The following is a 24,822-nucleotide window of genomic DNA, read 5'->3' as shown; positions in this document are numbered from 1 at the left end:
CAATTAGAGTTGGTTGTATATATGTCTGCCTCCCTCACTAGACTGTGAGCAAACTGTTTATATCCCACACATCTGGCACAGGGACTTACAAATGGAAGACACAATAATATTTGTCAAACGGGTTTGAAGGTACGCCAAGAAAAGGAAAGGGAGGGTGCTGAAACAAATTTAATGTACTTTATGATTTTATCCAGGGCCAACCTCTGTGGTGTTTGTTTTTCTTCTATTACCAGAGTATGTTGTCTCAGACTACGAAATTGGTCGCTATAAAATGGGGCTGGCGGGACACTATTTCTGGAACCAGATGTTCTGTTCAGAGATAGTGAAGTTGTGCTATGAGGCATCTGAAATCTCCAGTTTGGTTCTCAGCTGAAAGGGGACTGGGGGCTGAAGTTCAGCCAGAACTGGACGGGCCAAATGGGGTGCCCTAGCATAGAGTCACATCAGCTCTGAAGGTCACCCACCTAGAAGAAATGCATTTTGTTTTTCAGTGTATTCACTTAGAGGGATGTCTTTACATATTGCACAAAAGACCTGTTTGTACCAGCAGGACTCCACTGCAAACTCAAAGGTCCCCTTTTAAACCAGCCTACTGACGCTTGGATGAACATCAACTAAGATAATATTACTTAGCTTACTAAATATTTATTGAGTGCCCATTATGTGTTAAACACTGTGCTAGACACTGCAGATCCAAAGGTAAATAAAGAAATTATAGTCAGGGGAAGGTTGGGAAGCAATGCAGAAGGCAGGAGTGTGGACAAATATGACAAGTGCCACCTTAGGTGTAAGTGGTGAGGTATTGCAGAAACATCCAATATAAGGCTACTATAAGGCTTAAAGGAGGGACTAACAATCAAGATGAGGCTTGAAGGAGTGATTGCCACAGCTAACATTTATTGAGCACATATTATATACATCAGGCCCTGTTCTGAGAACCCTGCATGAATCCCTCATTTAGTCCTTACAACAACCCTGTGAGGTAGATAACATTATTCTCTTCATTTTACAGATGAGGAGACTGAGGCTCACAGGAAAGGGTGGAGCTGGGATTCAAACTTGAGCAGCTTGGTTCCAGACTAAAGGAGGAGGAGAGGGCCAAATCAGCCTTCAAGGCAGAGGCAAGTGTCTTGAAACAATCTGGAAGGGAGGAAAGAAGTTCCCCAAGTCCCTTGAGGAACTGAAAGTGTCTGGGGGTGGGGACAGAAGTTCAGAGATGACTCAGCTCAATCTGCAGGTTAGAAGGGAAACCAGAGGCAGGGGATTTCTAGTCTGCCTTGGACTTTTGAAAACGAGCTGTGTGATTCCTGCCATCTAACCCCTCCTGGCTTCAGTCTCTCCCTTTTGTAAAAGTCAATAATAACAATACCTGGGCCCTACCACAGAGAATGGCCACAGGCACCAAATGGGAAAAATGCATGTAAACTTGATAGCAAAGAACAAATTCCTTACCAGACTTGAGATTTCACCAGTATCATTTCCCCTGTAGCTTCAAAGATTTGCAAACCCAAATCAACAACGTCGAAGCAGTAACAAGAGACTCTGAAGTGGAGCAACAGGGTAGGGAAATAGACCCTCAGACTCTGCGTCTGTCGCCTGCATTCAAATTCACCACTTACTGTGTGATCCCAAGGTAAGCTACTCTCTCACTACCTCAACTCCATCATCTGGGAAATGGGGATGATAATGATAGCACTCACCTTATAAGTTGCTGTGAGGAATAAGTAACACGTGTAATACGCTTAGAACAGCTCCCAGCACAGAGTAAAGACGAAAACGTTAACAGCTATCATTACTGTCATTATTAAGAACTCTACTGACTACTCATCCCATTCCTCCACGTTGTATGTGATAAAAACATGTGGGGATATTAGAGACCAGAGCTGATGAAGGTTTGCAACCCTACACAACCACGATGCTGCAGACATTCTTCCTGGCTCCCACGGGCTGGCAAGCAGCTGGCTCTCTGTCCTGGCAGAAAATGCCCAAAAGAGGTAAAGGACAGAGACCGCACACCATCTGTACAAACCAGGCTGCTCTCGCAGTTTTTAGACAAAATCTAAATATAGTCCGTCCGATAAGCCTTGCTTTTTAAAGATAAAACTGTTCTTCGTACCTATACCCCTTCCCTCCCTCCCCACACCCATGCACACTCCCCCACACCTCCCAAGAAAAGTTTAGTCTTTTGTAAGACATACTCTCGGGTCCTGTTGTGACAGGCTCTTGCCACATTAACTTCTCTGTCTAATTCCAGGCAGAGAAGCCTTTGCTAATTTCACAACAGGAACACACACAGGAAATTCGAGAACACGGCAAATCTACACACACAGCCCAGCATCTTCAAGCAAACTCACTGAGGTACTGACCCGAAGCAAGACGACTCTGGACTGTAAATGAGGCAGCTGCCTCCTAAACTGCGAGGGGACGGAAGAAGTCTTTTGCCTCTAAAAAACCAGATCTGAATACCAATTGCTAATGAATATTCATGAGCTGCTCCAGCTTGCTCAGGAGCCACCCTTGACTCTAACCCCGGAGCCTGGCTTCCTAAAATGTTTCCCAAAGTTTTTTCTCTGCCTCCTCTCAGAAGGAGAGGGTGGGAAAGTGTACTTAGGGCTTTTTGCCTCTTGCTCTTTCAAGTACTTGCTTTTGGTCCGGGCTTTTGGTTTTCTTTTTTCCTTTTTTTTTTTTTGTTTGTTCTTAAGGATTCAGATCAAATCAATTTTGCTCTTACCCCTTCTATCTTCCATAATTGGCAGCTTTTGTTTTCTTCCTCTTTGCTCTTTATTTTTCAGCCTCTGCTTGCTGTGGTCGGTCTCAGTGAGAGAGGTACTCAAGGAACAGAGATATAACAGACCCTCGGGCTCGTGGGAGGGGCTAAATTAGCCTGCCCCGTTTCGGAAGGAACCTCAAACCCTATGTCTTTTTCATTGAAAGGACAGACTGGCCGAGAAGTCCAACAGCTCATTCCCCTAAAGCTTCCCCAGGTTGCAATTTTTTGTATCTTGAAACAATGTATGTTCAGATATCTCTCTTCAGCTCTTTCCCTCTCCCTTTGTTACAGAAATCCATTTTTCCCCTAAAAAGTATATCTTGGCTGCAAGCAAAAAAAAAAAAAAGCTACTTACTTTTTGCAATTTTGAAGCAAGATAACAAGAAACTTGTTACCTTTATTCTGCTCTGCAGTAGTTATTTCCACTATTTTATCTTCCAGGTCACTTATCTGTTCTTCTGCCTCAGTTATTCTGCTATTGATCCCTTCTAGAGTATTTTTAATTTCATTTATTGTGTTGTTCGTCATTGCTTGTTTCCTCTTTAGTTCTTCTAGGCCCTTGTTAAATGTTTCTTGCATTTTCTCTATTCTATTTCCAAGATTTTGGATCATCTTTACTATCATTATTCTGAATTCTTTTTCAGGTAGGCTGCCTATTTCCTCTTCATTTGTTAGGTCTGGTGGGTTTTTATCTTGCTCCTTCATCTGCTGTGTGTTTTTCTGTCTTCTCATTTTGCTTATCTTACTGTGTTTGAGGTCTCCTTTTTGCAGTCTGCAGGTTCGTAGTTACCGTTGTTTTTGGTGTCTGTCCCCAGTGGCTAAGGTTGGTTCAGTGGGTTGTGTAGGCTTCCTGGTGGAGGGGACTAGTGCCTGTGTTCTGGTGGATGAGGCTGAATCTTGTCTTTCTGGTGGGCAGGTCCACGTCTGGTGGTGTGTTTTGGGGTGTCTGTGGCCTTATTATGATTTTAGGCAGCCTCTCTGCTAATGGGTGGGGTTGTGTTCCTGTCTTGCTAGGTGTTTGGCATAGGGTATCCAGCACTGTAGCCTGCTGGTCGTTGAGTGAAGCTGGGTCTTGATATTGAGATGGAGATCTCTGGGAGATTTTCGCCGTTTGGTATTACGTGGGGCTGGGAGGTCTCTTGTGGACCAGTGTCCTGAAGTTGGCTCTCCCACCTCAGAGGCACAGCACTGGCTCCTGGCTGTAGCACCAAGAGCCTTTCATCCACACGGTTGCAAACTTGCCCGCCGACCATGCTCACCCAGTGCGCCCACAGAGTCTGGCGCTGGGTAGGGGCGGGCTTCAGGGACCCTTCCTCGCTCCTGGCCTCTCTCCCGCGATGTCCTCTACACTGCTGCTGCCGCTCCCTCTTTCTCTGGGCTTCTGTTGCTCAGCGGGCGCCTGCCACTACCAGCCGCTGGCACCCAGCCCCAGCCGGCCAAGCCCATGGAATTGGAAACCAGCAACAATGTAGATCTTTTAGGATGTGTTTGATCTTAAAGGACTACCTGCTAGTGTTGGAGGGTCTCCTGCAGAGGCGGGGGGTGGCTGTGGCTCACCGTGGGGACAAGGACACTGTCCAAGAAACTTGTTACCTTGATACCCACCGGAAGAACTGTGGGACCCAAGAACAGTTCTTCCAGCCCCATGAATCTGATCACTTCTGGTCCCCTAATGAGCAATCCCTTTTAGAGGCTCATTACACCAGAAGAGCAACGGGTCACCCTAGCAAAAGATGCTGTGGCGGGAGAAAGCGTGGTATTGGTCAGAAGGCAGGGTGGGACGGCAGGGGAGGCTGCTCGCTGGGAACAGCTGTCTAGCTGTACTGATGCAAGTTGTCTACCTTTTCCAAACCTAGACCTCCTATCTCTGAAGTCTTATGAGCAAGAATTGCTACACCCAGGCTTTGCCAACATGACCCAAATGCAGATGAGAAACTGACCAAAACATTTTAAAACTGTGTATATGAAGTTATTTTGAAATCAGGACAACAGCCAAGCCTCAGAGAGGAAGGTAAGTTCCCAAGTCCCAGGGCTGCCTGTCTGGGCAGCTTCCCCCTCCACAAGGCTGTCACAAACCTTAGCATTTTAGATTTGAAAGAGACCTCGGACATCTAGTCTAAGCAAGGATAGGGGCGTGGAGATGTTAAGCTACAAGTTCATGTTCACATTGAGAGCAGGGAGCTGGTTGCTACCATGCTCTCCAGCACTTAATATAGTTCCTCCCACGGTGTAGGCTCTCAGTAAATTTTTGATAAATGGTTGAGTTAATAAACAGCAGCAAAGCAGAACATAAATCTGATTTCACTGATTGCTAGTTCATGCTCTTTCTACACTGTTTCTTCAGCATGAGAGGTGGTATCTAAAGCCAATTGTACCATAAGACATTTTTCTTCCAAATATACCATAAGCCATTAAATTTGTCACCAATAAAGATTGTTTTTGACTCTATATATAACATATATTCTCCATTATACTTTTAATCATACTTCAATAAAGGCAGGGGCTTTTTTTAGTTTAGGCATCTCTGCAATCTGCACAGTGCTCAGCAGCATAGTATGTGCTCAATAAATGTTTGGTGCTGGACTGCCCTGGTGGTCCAGTGGTTAAGACTCTGCGCTTCCACTGCAGGGGGCATGGATTCGATCCCTGGTCAGGGAACTATGATCCCACAAGCCGCATGGTGCGGCCCCCAAAAATAAATAAATAAAAATTTTGGTGCTTTAATAAATCTGGGTCTGTACAATACTCTTTCTTCACCTTACTAAAGGTTTCAGATTTACAGCATTTGCCATTTATAATAAAAACTAATTATACTAAATGAAAATCCAGTGGATGCCTTCTCCCGAGCCAGTTTAGACTCCATTTCTAATAATATTGGTTTGATATCTGTGCTATTGTGGTAAAAAAATTTTTTACTCTTTTTTTATTTAATTAATTTTATTGGAGTATAGTTGCTTTATCATATGTGTTTACAATATGTATTTTGTGTTAGTTTCTACTGTACAGCAAAGTGAATCAGCTATACGTATACATATATCCCCTCTTTTTTGGATTTCCTTCCCATTTAGGTCACCACAGAGCAGTGAGTAGAGTTCCCTGAGCTATATAGTACATTCTCATTAGTTATCTATTTTATACATAGTATCAATAGTGTATATATGTCAGGACTTCCCAGGGGTACAAGGTAATAATTTAGTGAAGACCTGGGGGAATGAGCTGTGTGGTTATTTATGTCCTTTTGATATTATTTAAATGGTTCTTACTCATGGTTGGTTTCAAGGCTAAAAGGAGACTGCAAAAGAATGGGGTTTTATCATTGATAGGGATGTCAGAGGCATGATAAATCATACTTCAAGAAACATGTTAAATGTTGTATGGCAATTAACAAATCTAATCTCAGGAATTCATAGATTTTTTTTTTCCACCGGGAACACACCCAAATCCCATCTTCTTACACCTGCTTTAAACTAAGATACTAAGTCAGTACTCTTTGGTATTTGGTGTATGAATATTCAACAAACAAAATTTGCCAGCACCTTTTGAAAATCATATCAAATTTTCTTGACACTATTTGACATTGTACTTTGACAATCTATCAGCACCACATGCACATCTTATCAAAAAAATTGTTTAGATTAACTCAATCATATTTGTAGTTCTCTACCATCAGTAATAACCTCTGCCCCCACTCCACCTGCCTGCTTACAGGTATTTAGGGATGATAAAAACCCCTGTGAGGGATAGGAAATAGGGCATGGGGTGGATATAAAAGTACTCTGAGAGTATTTAGAATGCACACTGGTTCAGAAAATGCCCCTTCCCTTCTTTTAGGAGAGGAGTAGGAAAGGCACTGTCTCTCGGAGCAGAGCCATGGTTCTCAACCCTACCTGCACATTATACATTATATGTAATCACTGCGGGTGCTTTAAAAGTGCTAATGCTCATCCCTACCCTCAGAAATTGGAATTTGGTCTGGGATTCAGATAAGGATTTCTCATAAAAGGGCTCAGGTGATTTTAATGTGCTGCCAGGGTTTTAGAGTTAAGGAGATCTAGGTTTGAATCTTCACTGTGTAAAATTAGGCAAGTTAGTGAGCCTCTCTGAACCTCAGTTTATCTGAGAAATAAAGATTTTTTTAAAAATCTACTTCATAGAGTCATTGTAGGGAAATAAATGTGTAAGAAATCCCAACAGAGACCCTGGCACATAGTTGGCACTCAACAAGTTTGAGTTCCTTTCCTCTTCACTTATATGCTAGGTATATGGTTCAGATTAAATAAAACATTGTCTTCTCTTCTTGTGTCCCTTACTTTCTCCCCCTCCAATATCTTCCATTTATTTTTCAGACCTTCTCCCCCTCCCATATCTTCCATTTATTTTTCAGAAGTAACCCCAGGGCAACTGAAGGGAATGAGAACAGAAGTCCCTTCCCTCCAACAGCACATAGTACCTCTCCACCTCCCTTCCCCAAATTTAATGTGATCCTACATATTCAACAGCAACTGTGGGACTAGGGACATGCTGAGAGACGGGATTGGGGAGTGAAGTATGACCAAGGGTCACCCATGCCTTTGTTGTTCCAGGATAAGCAAGTGGCCTTGGTAGTCAGGAAGGAATGCCCTGAACTCTTGAGTTAGGGGAAGCCCTTGAATGTTGCAGAATGGCCAGCTCTTCCAAAGTGGAAGTATGTGACCAAACAGTTGCACCAGAAGAAGGCATGCTCAGAGCACATAGCACAGCAAAGTCAAGCACAGCAGACACTCAATAAGGAGTGTGCAGAATTGAAATAAAGGTCCTGAACTGCAGGTAAATGCCTAACCTGATCCCAGTACTTGATGAAGTCTGTGTTGTGTAAGCATTATCTTGGTTTACATCAAGTATTTCACAACTGATTCATAACCACTCTTATCTGAGCTACAACTACCCCTTACTTCCCCCGCATTAGCTGAAATCTCTTGCATTTTCTGTTGAAACATCTCCTTTACCTCCTTCATCCTTCTACCCCCACTTCAAGTGCCCTGATTCCTCTGAATGTCTCAGAGGTTTGCAGACATAATGAGTGAAGTGTCCCTTCATTAAAAAATGATAAAATTGTATTGCTACTCAACAGGCAGGCCCCAAATCCAAGAGTTTCAGGTATAATAACTGATAACAGCTATAACATCTTTAAGGTCAAAGACATTCATTTCCAAAGAAAGTACTCACAATCTATGAAAGTCCAATCGATTTATAAAAGCCCCAACTATTTAAAATTTTTTTTTAATTTTAACATATTTTTTAAATGTTAAATTTAAATAGAGATGGTAAACAGATCAGTGGCTGCCTGAGATTCACTGGGGTGGAGGGAGGTCTGAATAGGTGAAGCTCAGGGGACTTTTTAGAGTGTGAAACTATTGAGTATGATACTGCAATGCCAATGTAAACGTGACGATATTCATAACCTATAGAAATTTAAAGGACAAAAATGAACCTTAATGTATACAGTTTTTAAAAAAATCATCCATGGGGTTAAGGGATCCCTGAATGGAATGTTGATTGTGACAAAAGAATCTAACTGTATTACGAATGTATGAAAGAGCCTCATTGAAGGGAGTAGGGGAAAGGGTACTGACCTGAGTCACTTTGGAAATGAGTAAAGTTTGTAAGACTAAAGGCAAAAGGAACTATACAAAAACATATTACTCTATTTGATGAAGCTGTTTCCCATGGGGATACAGGTTCATAATTCTGAGACCACTACATATGTATACTGGAATTGAACAATTATGTAAATAGATGACAGTAGGAGTCAGGGTTCTCACTGTTGGAGCAGAAGGTTACAGACAGGCAAGGGTAAGTGGCTAATTATAACAATCTATCACACTAATTTAAGATGTTAACAGGGGAAACTGGGCATGGAGTATAGGAGAACTTTCTGTACTATCTTTACAAGTTTTCTGTAAATCAAAAACTATTCTAAAATTAAAAGTATATTTTTAAAATTATGTTGTTAAGCATTGTATAGGTGTTTAAAGGCATCTGTTGTACCGAAACCCCTTGCTGAAGGACATCTTTACATCTTTACATCTTACATCTTTTAAAGTAACTGCTAAAAGGACACGGTTTTGCAAAAGCATTTGTTACACATGATTTCTTGTTCAAACAATTCATTGTCTCTACATCCAGCAAAGCAAAATTAACTCAGGCTGTGGGCCAAGACGTGGAAACAGCCTTGTTATATAGACTCAGTGTGATACTGGTAGTACTCAAATCTTTTCATCCATGACACACAATATTTCCACTGGTCTAAAAGAAAAAAAGCCTCTAAGTTGATTCCCCACTGGCTCAAAAAGTTTCCAAATAAGTGTCTCTGGAGAGAAGTCAGAAACTCTGGGGCCAAGTGAGGGCAGGAAGGAGAACGGACTGCTGCTTCCAGAACTTGAAAAAAATAATAATAAAGGAAGGGAAATGCCTACGCTTCTTCAGACGGCCACCGTCATAGGGGAACATTGCCAGAGAACTTAAAGTAGCTCCGAGAAGGCGAAAAGTTGGAGTTAAGAAAAATTCATCATATTTAACTGACCCTAAGTGCCTGACTGCATTTGCTAAGCAATCAAGATTACAAAGGGCACAAATCTCTGTCTTCTAATTTAGGACATTTCTGGTCCTAGGAGGCAGGGGAAATTCTTAAAGAACACATGGCTTCTAGAATCTTATGCTCAAGACCTTAACAGGATGGCTCAAACACCCAGTTTCTGAAGACAATAATAGCCCGTAATACCAGGCCAGTCTGTAGCAAGAAGCTCCCATGTTGCTGTTAATGCTCTGCCTCTGCAGAGATCTGCCGGGGGTGACAAACCCTGGAGACAAGGCCAAAGTCAGGCACCCTGCACTCCTTTACATTAGGCCCTTCATCCATTCAGGACCATCAAAGCCTGAAGAAATAATAGAGTGGGAAACGATAATAGTGATTTTCTGGCTTTTGAGATTATTACTTAGCCTAGACAGTTATCCCAGCTCATCCTTCAAGGTCTAGTTCAAACCTTAAATCTTTAAAGCCTTCCAGCTCCTCCAAATTCTGAGAGCATAATTCTTCTCTCTAAGTGACAAATAGCTTGGCACTTGCTTAATGCCTTGCATTGCTAGCTTCAAGTGTGATTTATCTCATATGCACAACATAGAGTCTGACTGCAAATTCTTTTTCTCTCCTCCCCATCCATATCTTCCATATTCCATAGCACCCAGTCCAGGGTTTTGCATATGTGCTTAAATTTTAGGGGGAAAAGTTAGCTAGAACCTTTTAATAGATGAACCATTCTCAAGTAAAACTCCTTCTCAGCATATGAATTGGTCACTCAAATCTCTCCCAACTCCGAAATTTTCTGATCTAGTCCAAAGTATGTAACAATTCCTATTGTTTTTTTAAATTCATTACTCGGCACATGACAGGTAATCTTCCACTGCTGAACTGTAATCTTTAAAAGGTTTCAAAAGCCAACTGGGAGCCATGAATTAAATTAAAATTCACCTGCATTAGGCATTGTTACAAACAGCTCATCTGAGTTGGCAATCAGATGAAAAGATACCTTCCACACAACACGAAGCATGCACGTGCACAAAGACAAACACAGCATAACTTACAGTTCTGCCTGGAAACAGACTGATTTCTTTTGACATTAACTGCGAAACACACACTTAATTTCAAAACATTAAAATCTGTTTTTATCACGTGTTTTAGAATTAAGGATATACAGACTACATATAGAAAATGTCTGTAAGCCTACCCACACAACCGTTCACCTTAATTTCCAGGAAAAATAGAAATTACATAGGGTTCCCTGCTCCAAAGCCTCTGCAATGGCAAAGAGAAAGCTGCCGGATGAGAAAGGTGTCTGTGGGAGGGACGACGCGGGAACACAAGGATCTGCACTTTGTGTGTCAACAATGCCTTGCAGACGAGACAATGTTTTTTCTGCTGCCATAATCCGGAGGATGGACAACATGGATTTTACAGGACATACTCAAGTGTGACATGCAACTAGAGGAAAGTAGAAGGAATTACCAGGATATAATACGTCATTAAGGGCTTCCCTGGTGGCGCAGAGGTTGAGAGTCCGCCTGCTGATGCAGGGGACGCGGGTTCGTGCCCCGGTCGGGGAATATCCCACATGCCGCGGAGCGGCTAGGCCCGTGAGCCACGGCCACTGAGCCTGCGCGTCCGGAGCCTGTGCTCTGCAACGGGAGAGGCCACAACAGTGAGAGGCCCGCGTACCGCAAAAAAAAAAAAAAAAACTTCATTAATATTTGACTAATATATAAATATTTACCACATGTACAATTATGTTACTGTGCTCTGAAAAGGGAATAAGTTAGAAGAGAATCAGTGAGGGAAAGAATACTTTCCCCTTCTCTGCTTAACTGCCCTCCAGTTCCTTCTTCTGCCTAGCCAGAAAAGCCCTGTGAAAAAGAGACTGCAGTGCTCCCAAACAGTATGCCATGATTTATTATAGCTGTGCTACATCCCTTAGCCTCCCATACAGCCAGCACTTGTCATATTCTGCTTTTGTTTGGGTTATTTATGCATGGAGCAGATTCAATCTTAAACCACCACATTTAGGTATCCAAGAAATTTTGCTATGTTTATTTTCTTTATATCAACTTAAACCCATCTCAGTTCCCTCTGAGCTGCCAAGAAAATCAATCACAATCATTACTGGAGTCCCCTCACCTCCCTGGTTTACACCATAATCTGGGAGAAGTGCATGTATCAGAAAATAGGGGAAGGACTCCTAATCTCTCATTTACTTTGATCCCTTTTGATATTCTCACTGCCCAGCCTTGAAATGTGACAGGCTTTCTGTTCCAGTGCTGAATGGGGATGGAGGAGGACTGGCGAGGGAGCTTTGCCTCTGATGGAAGCGCTGGCCATCCTACTGACCAGGACACAACCACAGAACAGTCAAGGGTGCCCAGTACCCATGGCCCACCAACCTCCACCCCCTTCCCAGTGCTCCAGAATTTCCACTCTTCCCTGGCCCTCAAAGGTACCCCTTTATTTCTTCCTGAATACTCTATTGCTTCCGAGCACCTTGCGCAATTTCAATAACAAGCTAGGGTAGGATTGGAGACCCACAATAACTAACACCTTAACAAAGTATCCTGCCTCTTACACTGAGTTACCATTCCTTCCCACCCCAAATTTCCCTTCAGTCCTCACTACACTCTCCATCACTACTAGACTTGGAGTTCTGGAGGGAATGGACAGTTTACTACTCATTTTATATCCTCTAAAATACCTAACATGGGGATTCTCAACCACTGCACACAAGAAGTCAAATCCCCCCTCCCCAGTAAAAATTTAGTCACTCCAAATTTTTACTGATGTTTTAAAAAAACTTTTTGCTACAGTTGAGTATAAATATTGTCACAGCAATGCCTGAGGCATGAAATGAAGCATATCAGGCAGCTGAGTGTAGAGCAGCTTTGCTGTAACTAAGCAGTATGAGGTTAGCATATCACCAGATAGGGCTACAGAGGAATTCCACGAGCTCTGCCTCCAAGAAGAGCACAGCTGGGCAAAACCAGCTCTTCTCCAACAGCAGCTATCCTGAAGAGCAACCCATAGATAACCCTGATACCTTTATTGACATTATGGTGGCGATTGCGTTATAATCATTGCTGGCCTGATTTGTGTTGCTGTCAACCATTTAATTATCCCACAGTATGTCTCCAAAAATTCTAAAATTTGAAGTGTTCCTCTGAAGAGACTGCTAGCTGTTCACTCCTCTTATTCTCATTTTCTTCCGATCTAAAAGAATATCCATTGTTTAGCCACCCGGCATAAAGACTACATTGCCCAGCCTATTTTGCAGCTGTGTGTACAAGAGCAGTGAATCACTCTGGGGCTAGCAACAATGGGTATCCATGACTACACTTGACCTGAAGGGGCAGGGAGAGGAAGGAAGAGGTTCCTGGAATCCACAGAGTAAGCTGTAGCTACAGAAGACAGTCGTCTGACAAGAACTGTGGCTTCTGCATTGGGTTGGGGTCCCCCAGAAGTAATTCTCAAAGGTAGGATTTCAGCACAAGTAGTTTATTTAGAAGCAATTCCAAGAGGCACTGGAAGTGGGTGGGTAAGTGAGACAGGGGAGGGAAGGAGGCCAACACAGTGTGCACTGATCAGCAGATCACCACTGAGTGCAAATGGGGCTCAGTCTCGATAGGGACCTCTAGGAGATGGTGAAGAACAAGGCTCAGAGTTGTCCCAACCTGGGGGAGAGGACATGGGGGTGTTTACCCACCAATTCCCATACATCATTGGTTAAGGGCTGCTCCCTGGGGATATCAACTGTCCAGTACCTTTGCCCTGCCCTGCGCATGGGGTAGTCATGCTTCCATGGCCAGAAAAAGCCCTCAGGCAGAGAGTGGCGGGTGTTCACACAGGAAGCAGCCACCACCGTACATCAGGCATGGTGAGGGCTGAGGGTACCTGGGCAGGGGACCTATGGCATCTGCTATACCTTCAGTTAAGGACTGTAGCCACTGCCACTGTGGCCCAGCAGGGAAGGAGCAGAGGAATAAATACCTGACCTCACTCTCTGCCCTCCCATCTCCTGCTGAACCTAATCAGAAGCCCCTTGATTCAGTTCACTCTGAACAACCTCCCGTGGCACAGATCAGGGTGGAAGAGGATGAACAGTGGACTGTGGAGCAAGCAGAGAATATCCAGCACATCTGCCTCCCACTGTCTCCAAATGTCTATATTTAAAATCTAGGACAGGGACTTCCCTGGTGGTCCAGTGGCTAAGACTCTGTGCTCCCAATGCAGGGGGCCGGGGTTTGATCCCTGGTCAGGGAAATAGATCCCACATAACACAACTAAGACACGGTGCAACCAAATAAATAAATATATAAAATATTTTTTTAAAAAATAAAATAAAATCTAGGACAGCACTTTTTGACTATAGAAATTATTGTGATACATTTATATCTTCGCTAAAACTAAAGAAACCTGTGACTGGAAAGGACCTTGGAAAACATCTCTGTGAGTCCAAGCAGTAGAGAGAGCACTAAAAAAATGAGAGGAGACCTAAGTTCTAGTTCTGGATCTAATAATTACAAATGATGCCACTTTGGGCAAGTCATTTAGTACTTCGGGCTGTTTCCTCATCCTTATAATAGGGCAAGGTCCTACTGACATAACAAAGATATTATGAAAATCAAAACAATATAAAATACCCTGTAATTAAAAGGGTTATACAGTGAGGTGTTAGTATACCCTCACTGTTCCAGACAGATGAGAAGTAATACCACTTTTAAACACATTTAGGAAGGAAATGCCACTATTTTGTTTAACTATGTTTTTTTCAATTAGGAAGATATTTACATATCTACCACCACAAAAATTTTTAATGAGACAAGGCAAAAATAATTAACATGTATTTACTTATAATTATTTTCTGACCACTAATCCCCCACCAAAAAAATCTACATTCAATTAATTACATCAGTTTCTAATGAATAGGCATAGTCATTTTTCTCTAGTTATTTCCTTTTATTGTTGACAGTGTGCTTTACTCTTTTAACCACTTCTTCTTTCATCCTTATGTGTTCAATATTTCTGATGATCCAGTAATCATGCCCAAGATCACAATTCTACATCTTTTCTCTTTTCACTTCCCTTTTAATGTAGAAAATAAGGCTAATGATGGAGGCACCATCAGATTACAGTAAGAAATACTAGGTAGAACATCTTCTAGGTGCAATCACCAATCCAAGGAATGAATAAAGTTACAATTATTGTTCCTAAATGGAGATGTCAGAGTTGCTGCCTTGTTACAAATCAGGAATCAAGATAACATTAACCCAGAGAAATTCATGAAACAAAACGCAGTGTTTCCTGTGGTGTTATCACACTCTTACTGCCTTAAGATCCCAACCAGTGTAGTAACTCATTTGGCTGGCCTAAAGTTTTCACGAAGGAACTCTGGGGGAGGGGAGATTGTTTTTAAATGTACCACCACTAGGAAAATAAGCATTTGATAGTTCTTACCCATCTACAAGGTAGAGGAAGTGGAGACAAAGTCATTAAGGAAACAAAATAAGACATTTCATAAGAATGAACAATTTTTTTAAAAAGAGTGAACATAAAGATATCATTCTTTTTGCTGACTCTATTGTTTCAAGTCTTCGTGGTGGGTGGGAACAGAAAGACTTTAAAGCAGGGGGAAGGAAAAGGCTTTGCCCTTTTCCTTAAAGCAAGTTAACTCTATTTTACTTAGCTTTCTGGCTGTTACCTCTTTGCTTCACATCAAGAACACTGCAATACCCCATTATCACACCATCTTGAGGAAAGAGATACTGCCCTCCTGAACTTTGGCAAGAAGCATAACAGACATAGCACCTCAAGACTGACCACTCCAGAAAAGTTTTTGCATAGACCCTCCTCCCAGTAAGGTTAAAGGAAACTACTTAAAAAAAATTCTCTATGAAATGATAAGCCATTTTCCATGTAGGTAATTTTCATTGTCCATGTTTACGTTTCTCTGAATATAATTGTTAGAAACTCCATTTAAAATGCTAGAATGTCTGATATGTGCTTAAAAAAAGAGGGGGGAGGGAGGGAAGAGGGAGGGAGAGAGAGATACGGGGAGAATACTGGAGAAGAAAATTCAAGTAAGATGAAATATATTCAGTGGTTAGCTAGCCTTAATAAGCTATTATTTTTATATTCCTAAAGTTGCTAAAGATTATTCCAATTTGTAATACCTAAAACAACAAACTTATATTAGGATTTAAAAAAAGGTTTTGATGGAAGGGATATTCAAATAATTTAATTTACAAAGAATGTTAAGTGAATACTCTGATATTTACACAACTTTCTTTCCAAATGTGGAAACTCTATAGATTGGTTTGGGTTTCGGCATTAGACTGCTAGGAATAATCAAACAGATAGATATTATCTGGGTGTTATTTTTAGGGTGCTGTTAAGAGAGCCTCAATCAAAATTTAAATACCTCTACCACCTGCCTGCTGAGATTTTAGACCTCTGTTAACTGTGGACAAATTCACTCCACAATTAGCTGTAAATAGCCATGAGAAAAGTAACAACAGATACCATTTCTAGGTTTAAAAAAGAAGAAAATGCATGTACTTAAATGAATTATAAATATTGATATTGATATGAATTGTAAATATTGATCTGACCAATAAATGGGAAAGAGGGGATAGAGAGGTTATGCTCTCCCCAGAACACATTTTGAGTTCTTCTATGGCTGATTGACTAGTGAGAGAGTTCTTTCCCAATGAAATGGGTATTAATTAAAATAAATCTTTATGATTGTAAAGTATGAACTGCATACATATTATCTGCAGGAAATTCCTAGACAACTTCCAAACAGAAGGTAGAGATCTTGAGGTCATCTCTAGACTGAATTCTGACCCCAGTACTCAGATACGGAGAAGAAATTCTAGAGAATAAATACAAACAGAGGCCTTACATTTTGGAGGTTGTCTAGGCTCACTGATACAAGAGTTTTGCTTGATTAAATGAGTCCTTTTTCCCCTCAAATGAGAAAATTCAATGTACCAAAGCTACGACTCACCTCTAAAGGTCAGCAAACATTGTGAGTACCAAGTGTGATCACAACCCCTGATGTTAGAGCTCCATATTATGGGACAAATGGGCATCCTATCAACTTCTGAACCTAAGCTGGGGCATAATTTACTGTGGAAACACTGTTGAAGGAACTTCATGTTCTTGGAAGCTCCCTGGATTATAAACTCTGAACTAGAGCTAGCAGTGAGTGTGACTAGACAAAGTTTGAAAGTTCATGCTCCCAGAGAAGTGGTAATGCCTTCAAACCCAGGCAAGAGGCCCCTGCCCTAGTCCTGCACCTTAGACGGACCCATAAACCAGAAAACCATAAATGATGAATTTGGTAAAAATCACACTGGTACTTCTGTCACTCAGGACCCAGTGCTCAGTGATGACACTGGGCAATTCACAATCCAACACATCTGCTGCTGTGATTCACACCATTTAGGCACCAGAGAAACACTCTGCTACACTACCCTGTGTCCATAAAAGACAACTATGTTCAAACGAAGAATTGAGGACTGTGGCACTGCTGATATCAGAGATGGACAATGCTTCAGAGTATGAGGAGCATTTGAGTTGGAGAAATAATTAGGTAAGAAAAAAAATTAGCTCATCATATCTTTTCTCTCAAATATCATGACCACAATAGATTTTTGAATAGCAAACTATTTGTCATAGAGCAGAGTGTTCATTGTCTTGAACTCTCTACATCCAATATTCACAATTTAGCACAGTTTTTACAACAGTTGCACATGGTATCTGAGAAAAATTTACAATATTAAACAATTTAATAATATCCTAAATCTGTATATATGTAAGTCTAGGTAAAACATATATTAAACACAACACCTATTCTTCACATTGAAAGCTACAATTATGAATAGTTTAGGTTTATAGAAAAAAATTATAATACTTAATTAAATTTCAAAAAACAGTTAAAACTTTCAATTATATTTAACTAAATTTAACTTAAATTTTGATAGTCATTATTATTATGTTTTGCCTTTGAACTTAGCAGATAATATTGAATATATTCAAAGAAAAATAATTTTTTTTGACTCTGTATGACAGTCTCTAGATCCATCCACGTCTCTACAAATGACCCAATTTCGTTCCATTTTATGGCTGAGCAATATTACATTGTATATATGTACCACATCTTCTTTATCCATTCGTCTGTCGATGGGCATTTAGGTTGCTTCCATGTCCTGGCTATTGTAAATAGTGCTGCAATGAACATTGGGGTGCATGTGTCTTTTTGAATTATGGTTTTCTCTAGGTATATGTCCAGTAGTGGGATTACTGGGTCATATGGTAATTCTATTTTTAGTTCTTTAAGGAACCTCCATACTGTTCTCCATAGTGGCTGTAGCAATTTACACCCTCCATCATTTTCTCCACACCCTCTCCAGCATTTGTTGTTTGTAGATTTTCTGATGATGCCCATTCTAAATGGTGTGAGGTGATACCTCATTGTAGTTTTGATTTGCATTTCTCTAATAATTAGTGATGTTGAGCAGCTTTTCATGTGCTTCTGGGCCATTGGTATGTCTTCTTTGGAGAAATGTCTATTTAGGTCTTCTGCCCATTTTTGGATTGGGTTGTTTGTTTTTTTAATATTAAGCTGCATGAGCTGATTATATATTTTGGAGATTAATCCTTTGTCCAATGATTCCTTTGCAAATATTTTCTCCCATTCTGAGGGTTGTCTTTTCATCTTGTTTATGGTTTCCTTTGCTGTGCAAAAGCTTTTAAGTTTCATTAGGTCCCATTTGTTTATTTTTGTTTTTATTTCCATTTCTCTAGGAGGTGGGTCAAAAAAGAATCTTGATGTGATTTATGTCATATAGTGTTCTGCCTATGTTTTCATCTAAGAGTTTGATAGTGTCTGGCCTTACTTACATTTAGGTCTTTAATCCATTTTGAGTTTATTTTTGTGTATGGTGTTAGGGAGTGTTCTAATTTCATTCTTTTACTGGTAGCTGTCCAGTTTTCCCAGCACCACTTATTGAAGAGGCTGTCTTTTCTCCATTGTATATTCTTGCCTCCTTTATCAAAGATAAGGTGACCATATGTGCATGGATTTATCTCTGGGCTTTCTATCCTGTTCTGTTGATCTATATTTCTGTTTTTGTGCCAGTACCATACTGTCTCGATTACTGTAGCTTTGTAGTATAGTCTGAAGTCAGGGAGCCTGAATCATCCAGCTCCGTTTTTCTCTCTCAAGATTGCTTTGGCTGTTCGTGGTCTTTTGTGTTAACATACAAATTGTGAAATTTTTTGTTCTAGTTCTGTGAAAAATGCCATTGGTAGTTTGATAGGGACTGCATTGAATCTGTAGATTGCTTTGGCTAGTATAGTCATTTTTGCAATGTTGATTCTTCCAATCTAAGACACAGTATATCTCTCCATCTGTTTGTATCATCTTTAATTTCTTTCATCAGTGTCTTATAGCTTTCTGCATACAGGTCTTTTGTCTCCCTAGGTAGGTTTATTCCTAGGTATTTTATTCTTTTTGTTGCAATGGTAAAAAAGAGTGTTTCCTTAATTTCCCTTTCAGATTTTTCATCATTAGTGTAAAGGAATGCAGGAGATTTCTGTGCATTAGTTTTGTATCCTACAACTTTACCAAATTCATGGATTAGCTCTAGTAGTTTTCTGGTGGCATCTTTAGGATTCTCTATGTATAGTATCATGCCATCTGCAAACAATGACAGTTTTACTTCTTCTTTTCCAATTTGTATTCCTTTTATTTCGTTTTCTTCTCTGATTGTCATGGCTAGGACTTCCAAAACTATGTTGAATAATAGTGGTGAGAGTGGACATCCTTGTCTTGTTCCTGATCTTAGTGGAAATACTTTCAGTTTTTCACCATTGAGAATGATGTTTGCTGTGGGTTTGTTGTATATGGCCTTTATTATGTTGAGACAGGTTCCCTCTATGCCCACTTTCTGGAGAGCTTTTATCATAAATGGGTGTTGAATTTTGTCAAAAGCTTTCTCTGCATCTATTGAGATGATCATATGGTTTTTATTCTTCAGTTTGTTAATATGGTGTATCACATTGACTGATTTGCATATATTGAAGAATCCTTGCATCCCTGGGATAAATCCCACTTGATCATGGTTTATGATCCTTTTAATGTGTTGTTGGATTCTGTTTGCTAGTATTTTGTTGAGGATTTTTGCATCTATATTCATCAGTGATATTGGTCTGTAATTTTCTTTTTTTGTAGTATCTTTGTCTGGTTTTGGTATCAGGGTGATGGTGGCCTCATAGAATGAGTTTGGGAGTTTTCCTTCCTCCTGGAAGAGCTTGAGAAGGATGGGTGTTAGCTCTTCTCTAAATGTTTGATAGAATTCATCTGTGAAGCCATCTGGTCCTGGACTTTTGTTTGTTGGAAGATTTTTAAGCACAGTTTCAATTTCGTTACTTGTGACTGGTCTGTTCATATCTTCTACTTCTTCCTGGTTCAGTCTTGGAAGCTTATACCTTTCTATGAATTTGTCCATTTCTTCCAGGTTGTCCATTTTATTGGCATAGAGTTGCTTGTAGTATTCTCTTGGGATGCTTTGTATTTCTGCGGTGTCTGTTGTAACTTCTCCATTTTCATTTCTAATTTTATTGGTTTGAGTCCTCTCCCTCTTTTTCTTGATGAGTCTGGCTAATGGTTTACCAATTTTGTTTATCTTCTCAAAGAACCAGATTTTAGTTTTATTGATCTTTGCTATTGCTTTCTTTGTTTCTATTTCATTTATTTCTGCTCTGATCTTTATGATTTCTTTCCTTCTGCTAACTTTCGGTTTTGTTTGTCCCTCTTTCTCTAGTTCCTTTAGGTGTAAGCTTAGATTGTTTATTTGAGATTTTTCTTGTTTCTTGAGGTAAGCTTGTATAGCTATAAACTTCCCGCTTAGAACTGCTTTTGCTGCATCCCATAGGTGTTGGATCATTGTGTTTTCATTGTCATTTGTCTCTAGGTATTTTTTGATTTTCTCTTTGATTTCTTCAGTGATCTCTTGGTTATTTAGTAACGTATTGTTTAGCCTCCATGTGTTTGTGTTTTTAATGTTTTTTTCCCTGTAACTGATTTCTAATCTCATAGCATTGTGGTTAGAAAAGATGCTTGATGATTTCAATTTTCTTAAATTTACTGAGGCTTGATTTGTGACCCAAGGTGTGATCTATCCTGGAGAATGTTCCGTGCCCACTTGAGAAGAAAGTGTAATCTGCTGTTTTTGGATGGAATGTCCTATAAATATCAATTAAATCTATCTGGTCTATTGTGTCATTTAAAGCTTGTGTTTCCTTATTAATTTTCATTTTGGATGATCTGTCCACTGCTGTAAATGAGGTGCTAAAGTCCCCCACTATTACTGTGTTACTGTCGATTTCCTCTTTTATAGCTGTTAGCAGTTTCCTTATGTATTGAGGTGCTCCTATGTTGGGTGCATATATATTTATAATTGTTATATCTTTTCCTTGGATTGATCCCTCGATCATTACATAGTGTCCTTCCTTGTCTCTTGTAACATTCCTTATTTTAGAGTCTATTTTATCTGATATGAGTGTTGCTATTCCAGCTTCCTTTTGATTTCCATTTGCATGGAATATCTTTTTCCATCCCCTCACTTTCAGTCTGTATTTGTCCCTAGGCCTGAAGTGGGTCTCTTGTAGACAGCATATATATAGGTCTTGTTTTTTTTGTTTGTTTGTTTGTTAGTTTGGGGGGTTTTTTGGGCAGTACATGGGCCTCTCACTGCTGTGGCCTCTCCTGTTGTGAAGCACAGGCTCTGGATGTGCAGGCTCAGCGGCCATGGCTCATGGGCCCAGCTGCTCCGCAGCATGTGGGATCCTCCCAGACCGGGGCATGAACCCATGTCCCCTGAATCGGCAGGTGGACCCTCCACCACTGCACCACTAGGGAAGCCCTGGGTCTTGTTTTTGTATCCATTCAGCAAGCCTGTGTCTTTTGGTTGGAGCATTTAATCCATTCACATTTAAGGTAATCATCGATATGTATATTCCTATGACCATTTTCTTAATTGTTTTGGATTTGTTTTTGTAGGTCCTTTTCTAGAAGAAAAATAATTTCTTGAAGGCATTGTTTGTAAACTTTTTTACATTTACTTTAATTTAAACTTTCTGTATAAAAGGTATTCAAAGTTTGTATACATTTTGTGGCAGTTTAAAAAATTGGCTTCAATTCTTTTACACACCTCCCATAGAGGGGTCGGGGGGGTGTCCATATAGTACTCTGAGTAGGCTTGAAACTTCTTCAGCCAATGAAGTAAAGTAGAAGTGACAATATATGGCTTTTAAGTCTATATCAAAAAGGCCATTCAGGTTCTGCCTTGTTCACTAGAACACTCACTTGTGAAGCCCTGAGCCACCATTTAAAAAGTCCAGCTATCCTGAGGCTGCCATACTGTGAGGAAGCCTAAACCACAAAGAGAGACCACATAATAGGCATTCCAGTTAATAGGCCCAACTAAACCCAGTCTTCAAGTATTCCCAGCCCAGGCACCAGACATGTGAGTAGGAAACCTACAGATGACTCTGGACCCCAGCCAGTGAAGTCTCCCCCAGCTCTTCAAGTCTTGCCAGCAGAGACCTCAGACATCATGAACCAAAGCTAAGCCATCTCTGCTGTACCCTGCCCAAATTCCTGACCCAGAGAATCCATAATGACAATAAAGTAGTTGTCACTTTATGCCACAAAATTTTGGTATGGCTTGTTATGCACAAATAGATAACTAGAATGCTTTGAATACAGTTACATTTTATTTTTTAACTTATATTACTGAAGATGATTATTAGTTAAACTAGTGATAGAAATTATAAAAGTGGAGGGAAGGAAAAAAATGTTTAAGGGACAAAAGCAGAAAGAAGGACTTCCAGTTTTGGCAGCATGAGGGATTCAGCAACGCCTCTCTGTAATAAAACACATAAATGCTTCAAGGAGGAATGAATAGATATATTTTTCCATATTCTTGCTGGTTAAGTACAATTGAAAACTCTAGACACTGTATATAAAAAAATAAGAAGATTCTATAAGATGGAGAGAAAAAGGCAGATTGGCTAGTGACCTAGAGACCCTAGAAAAGACACAGTGATGAGTTCCCTAGGATTTATTTTTGCCTTATACATCCCAGACTTGGAGGAAGCTGGCTCTCACTCCCACCCAGCAGTAACAAGCAGTGTTGCTCCCTTGGGTATCAATGGGGACTGAGTGGGGAACCAGGACTTTCATTGCCACCTGGCAGTAATGGGGCAGCATATCCCTTCCACAGTAGTATCTGAGGAAGCTGGCTAAAAGAGAAGTAAATTAAGATACAGAGCCCCATAACATAATAACCAAAATGTCCAAGTTTTGACCAAAAATCCATCATACCTATAACCTAAGATCACAAACTGAATGACAAAAGATAATCAATAGACACGAACACAGAGATTCTAGTTTAACTCTAGTTTAAATTCTACCTTAGTTTCTAGCAAAAATTCTGATTTAAATATGTAAATATATTTAAAGTAATCATGTGACTCAGTCTTTGGGAGTTCTAATTATTATGAAAGTATGGGTAAGCTGCTAAAATATGTTATGATTTCCTTTACAAAATTATTTCTCTTACATACGAGAGAAGTCCAGAGGTAGCAAGTCCTGTGCAGGCACAAAGTTTTTATGGGTGTCAGGGATCCGGGTTTCTTCCATTTTGCTGCTTAGCTTTACTTACATGTCTTCCCATGTTCCAAAATGACTGCTAAAACTCCAGCCATTTCACTCAAAACTTAAGCAGCAGGATAGAGAAGGGAGGAAAAGGGGGAACAGCCTTCATTTCTCAAGAGATTTCCCTGAAGTCCCATCAGTTCATTAATGTATATCTCTTTGGTCAGAACTATATGCAAAACTCCAACTTGCTGCAATGTAGTCATCTTTTGGCTACATTGTGCTCAGTAGAAAATTGGGACTCTGTTTATTTGAGAGAAAGGAGAATGGGTATGCGGTTAGCAATTATCAGTCTACTCAAGATTCAGACTGGAGAAAAGGTGGGACTATAGACAGTCTCCAAAGGATGAAATGAGGAAGAAAAGTAAGAAAAGAAAAGAATGGAAAAGAAAAGGAATAGATACCCCTCCTGCATTAAGAAGGATAACATCATAAGTGAGTTTCTATTTAGGAATGGTAGGCAGTGTCTAATTAGTATAATACTTACTATTAATACTAACAGCTAAAGAAATTTTTTTAAGTGGTTTCAAAGTGAAAACATATTTCTTCCTTCTATAATGTATTCTTTGTTTATTCATCTCTTAACAAGCAAGGAAATTAATTCCTCCAGAGTTACTAAACTTTTGCTTTCTGTTAAACATATAGGCACCATTTATTTGATTGACTTGGATAAATGCTTGTGAACCACTGTTTAAATTACACAGTTATTGGACTTCCCTGGTAGCACAGTGGTTAAGAATCCATCTGCCAATGCAGGGCACATGGGTTCAAGCCCTGGTCCGGGAAGATCCCACATGCCGCAGAGCAACTAAGCCCGTGTGCCACAACTACTGAGCCTGCACTCTAGAGCCCACGAGCCACAACTACTGAGCCCGTGTGCCACAACTACTGAAGCCCATGCACCTAGAGCCTGAGCTCCACAAGAGAAGCCACCACAATGAGAAGCCTGCGTACCACCATGAACAGTAGCCCCCACTCGCTGCAACTAGAGAAAGCCCGCGTGCAGCAACGAAGACCCAATGCAGCCAAAAAAATAAAAATTTTTTAAAAATAAATAAATTACATAGTTATTTTAATCGTGGTTATTATAAAAATTAATGATGGTTAAAAATGCATTCTGGGGAGACAGAGTGGGGGGTGGGGTGGGAATGGTTATGAAAGAACAACAGGAAGGAACTTTGTGGTGATGGAACTGCTTTGAATCTTTACTGTGGTGGTGGATGCATGAAACCACATGTGATAAAACTGCATAGAACTTAATATACACGCACGCACGTGTAAAAGTAAAACTGGGAAGATCTGAAGAAAATGGGTGGATTGTATGATACCAATATTCTGGTTGTGTGTACCATAGTTTTGCAAGTTGTTATCTTTAGGGGGTACACAGTATCTCCTTGTATTATATCCTACAACTTCACGTGAATATACACTTATCATAAACTTTAAAATTTAATTTAAAAAATATCAGTTGATGAAAATGATTCAATGCATATTCATTGCTTATTTTCTTAAGGAAAAAAACTGAGAAGCTTGCCTTTTAATTCTCTTAATGGCATATTTTTATTGAGAAGTTCTCGACTTTAATGATAAACTATTTATCAATCTTTTTATGATCAGTGATTTTTCTGTACAGTTTAAGAAATATTTGCCTTCCCCAGATCATAAGGATGTTCTCTCATGTTATCTTCTAGTAGCTTTGTTGTTTTACCTAAGTCTACAATCTATGTGAAATTGATGTTTGGGTATACA

General features: G+C 40.2%; 1 protein-coding gene and 1 long non-coding RNA gene across 5 annotated transcripts in view; one reads left to right on the top strand and one right to left on the bottom strand.

Annotated features, from left to right (window-relative positions):
* Window positions 1–2,905, bottom strand: part of ENTPD1 (ectonucleoside triphosphate diphosphohydrolase 1) — an 85,545-nt gene extending 82,640 nt beyond the window's left edge. The window contains exon 1 of one of the 2 annotated variants that reach the window (XM_060125380.1): window positions 2,732–2,905. In XM_060125380.1, the coding sequence (XP_059981363.1) occupies window positions 2,732–2,747 (16 nt within the window). In that variant the 5' untranslated portion in view covers window positions 2,748–2,905. Of the gene's footprint in view, window positions 1–2,366; window positions 2,386–2,731 lie in introns of those variants that run through there. The other variant, XM_060125381.1, reaches the window with a different exon arrangement.
* LOC132506733 (uncharacterized) lies at window positions 1,476–24,117 on the top strand. Of its 3 annotated transcripts, none has more exons than XR_009535945.1 (4): window positions 1,476–1,633; window positions 2,255–2,358; window positions 4,627–4,781; window positions 23,830–24,117. It is a non-coding gene; the product is annotated as an uncharacterized LOC132506733 (long non-coding RNA). The 3 variants fall into 3 exon arrangements; XR_009535946.1 differs by lacking the exon at window positions 23,830–24,117 and adding an exon at window positions 16,795–16,896; XR_009535944.1 differs by lacking the exon at window positions 23,830–24,117 and having other exon boundaries at window positions 4,627–5,250.
* The last annotated feature ends 705 nt before the right edge of the window (window positions 24,118–24,822 follow it).

The sequence above is a fragment of the Lagenorhynchus albirostris genome, chromosome 16 (genome assembly GCF_949774975.1).
Source record: "Lagenorhynchus albirostris chromosome 16, mLagAlb1.1, whole genome shotgun sequence".
Lineage (NCBI taxonomy): Eukaryota > Metazoa > Chordata > Mammalia > Artiodactyla > Delphinidae > Lagenorhynchus > Lagenorhynchus albirostris.
Note: the sequence above shows the minus strand (reverse complement) of the source record. Positions and strands in the feature narration are given on the sequence as shown.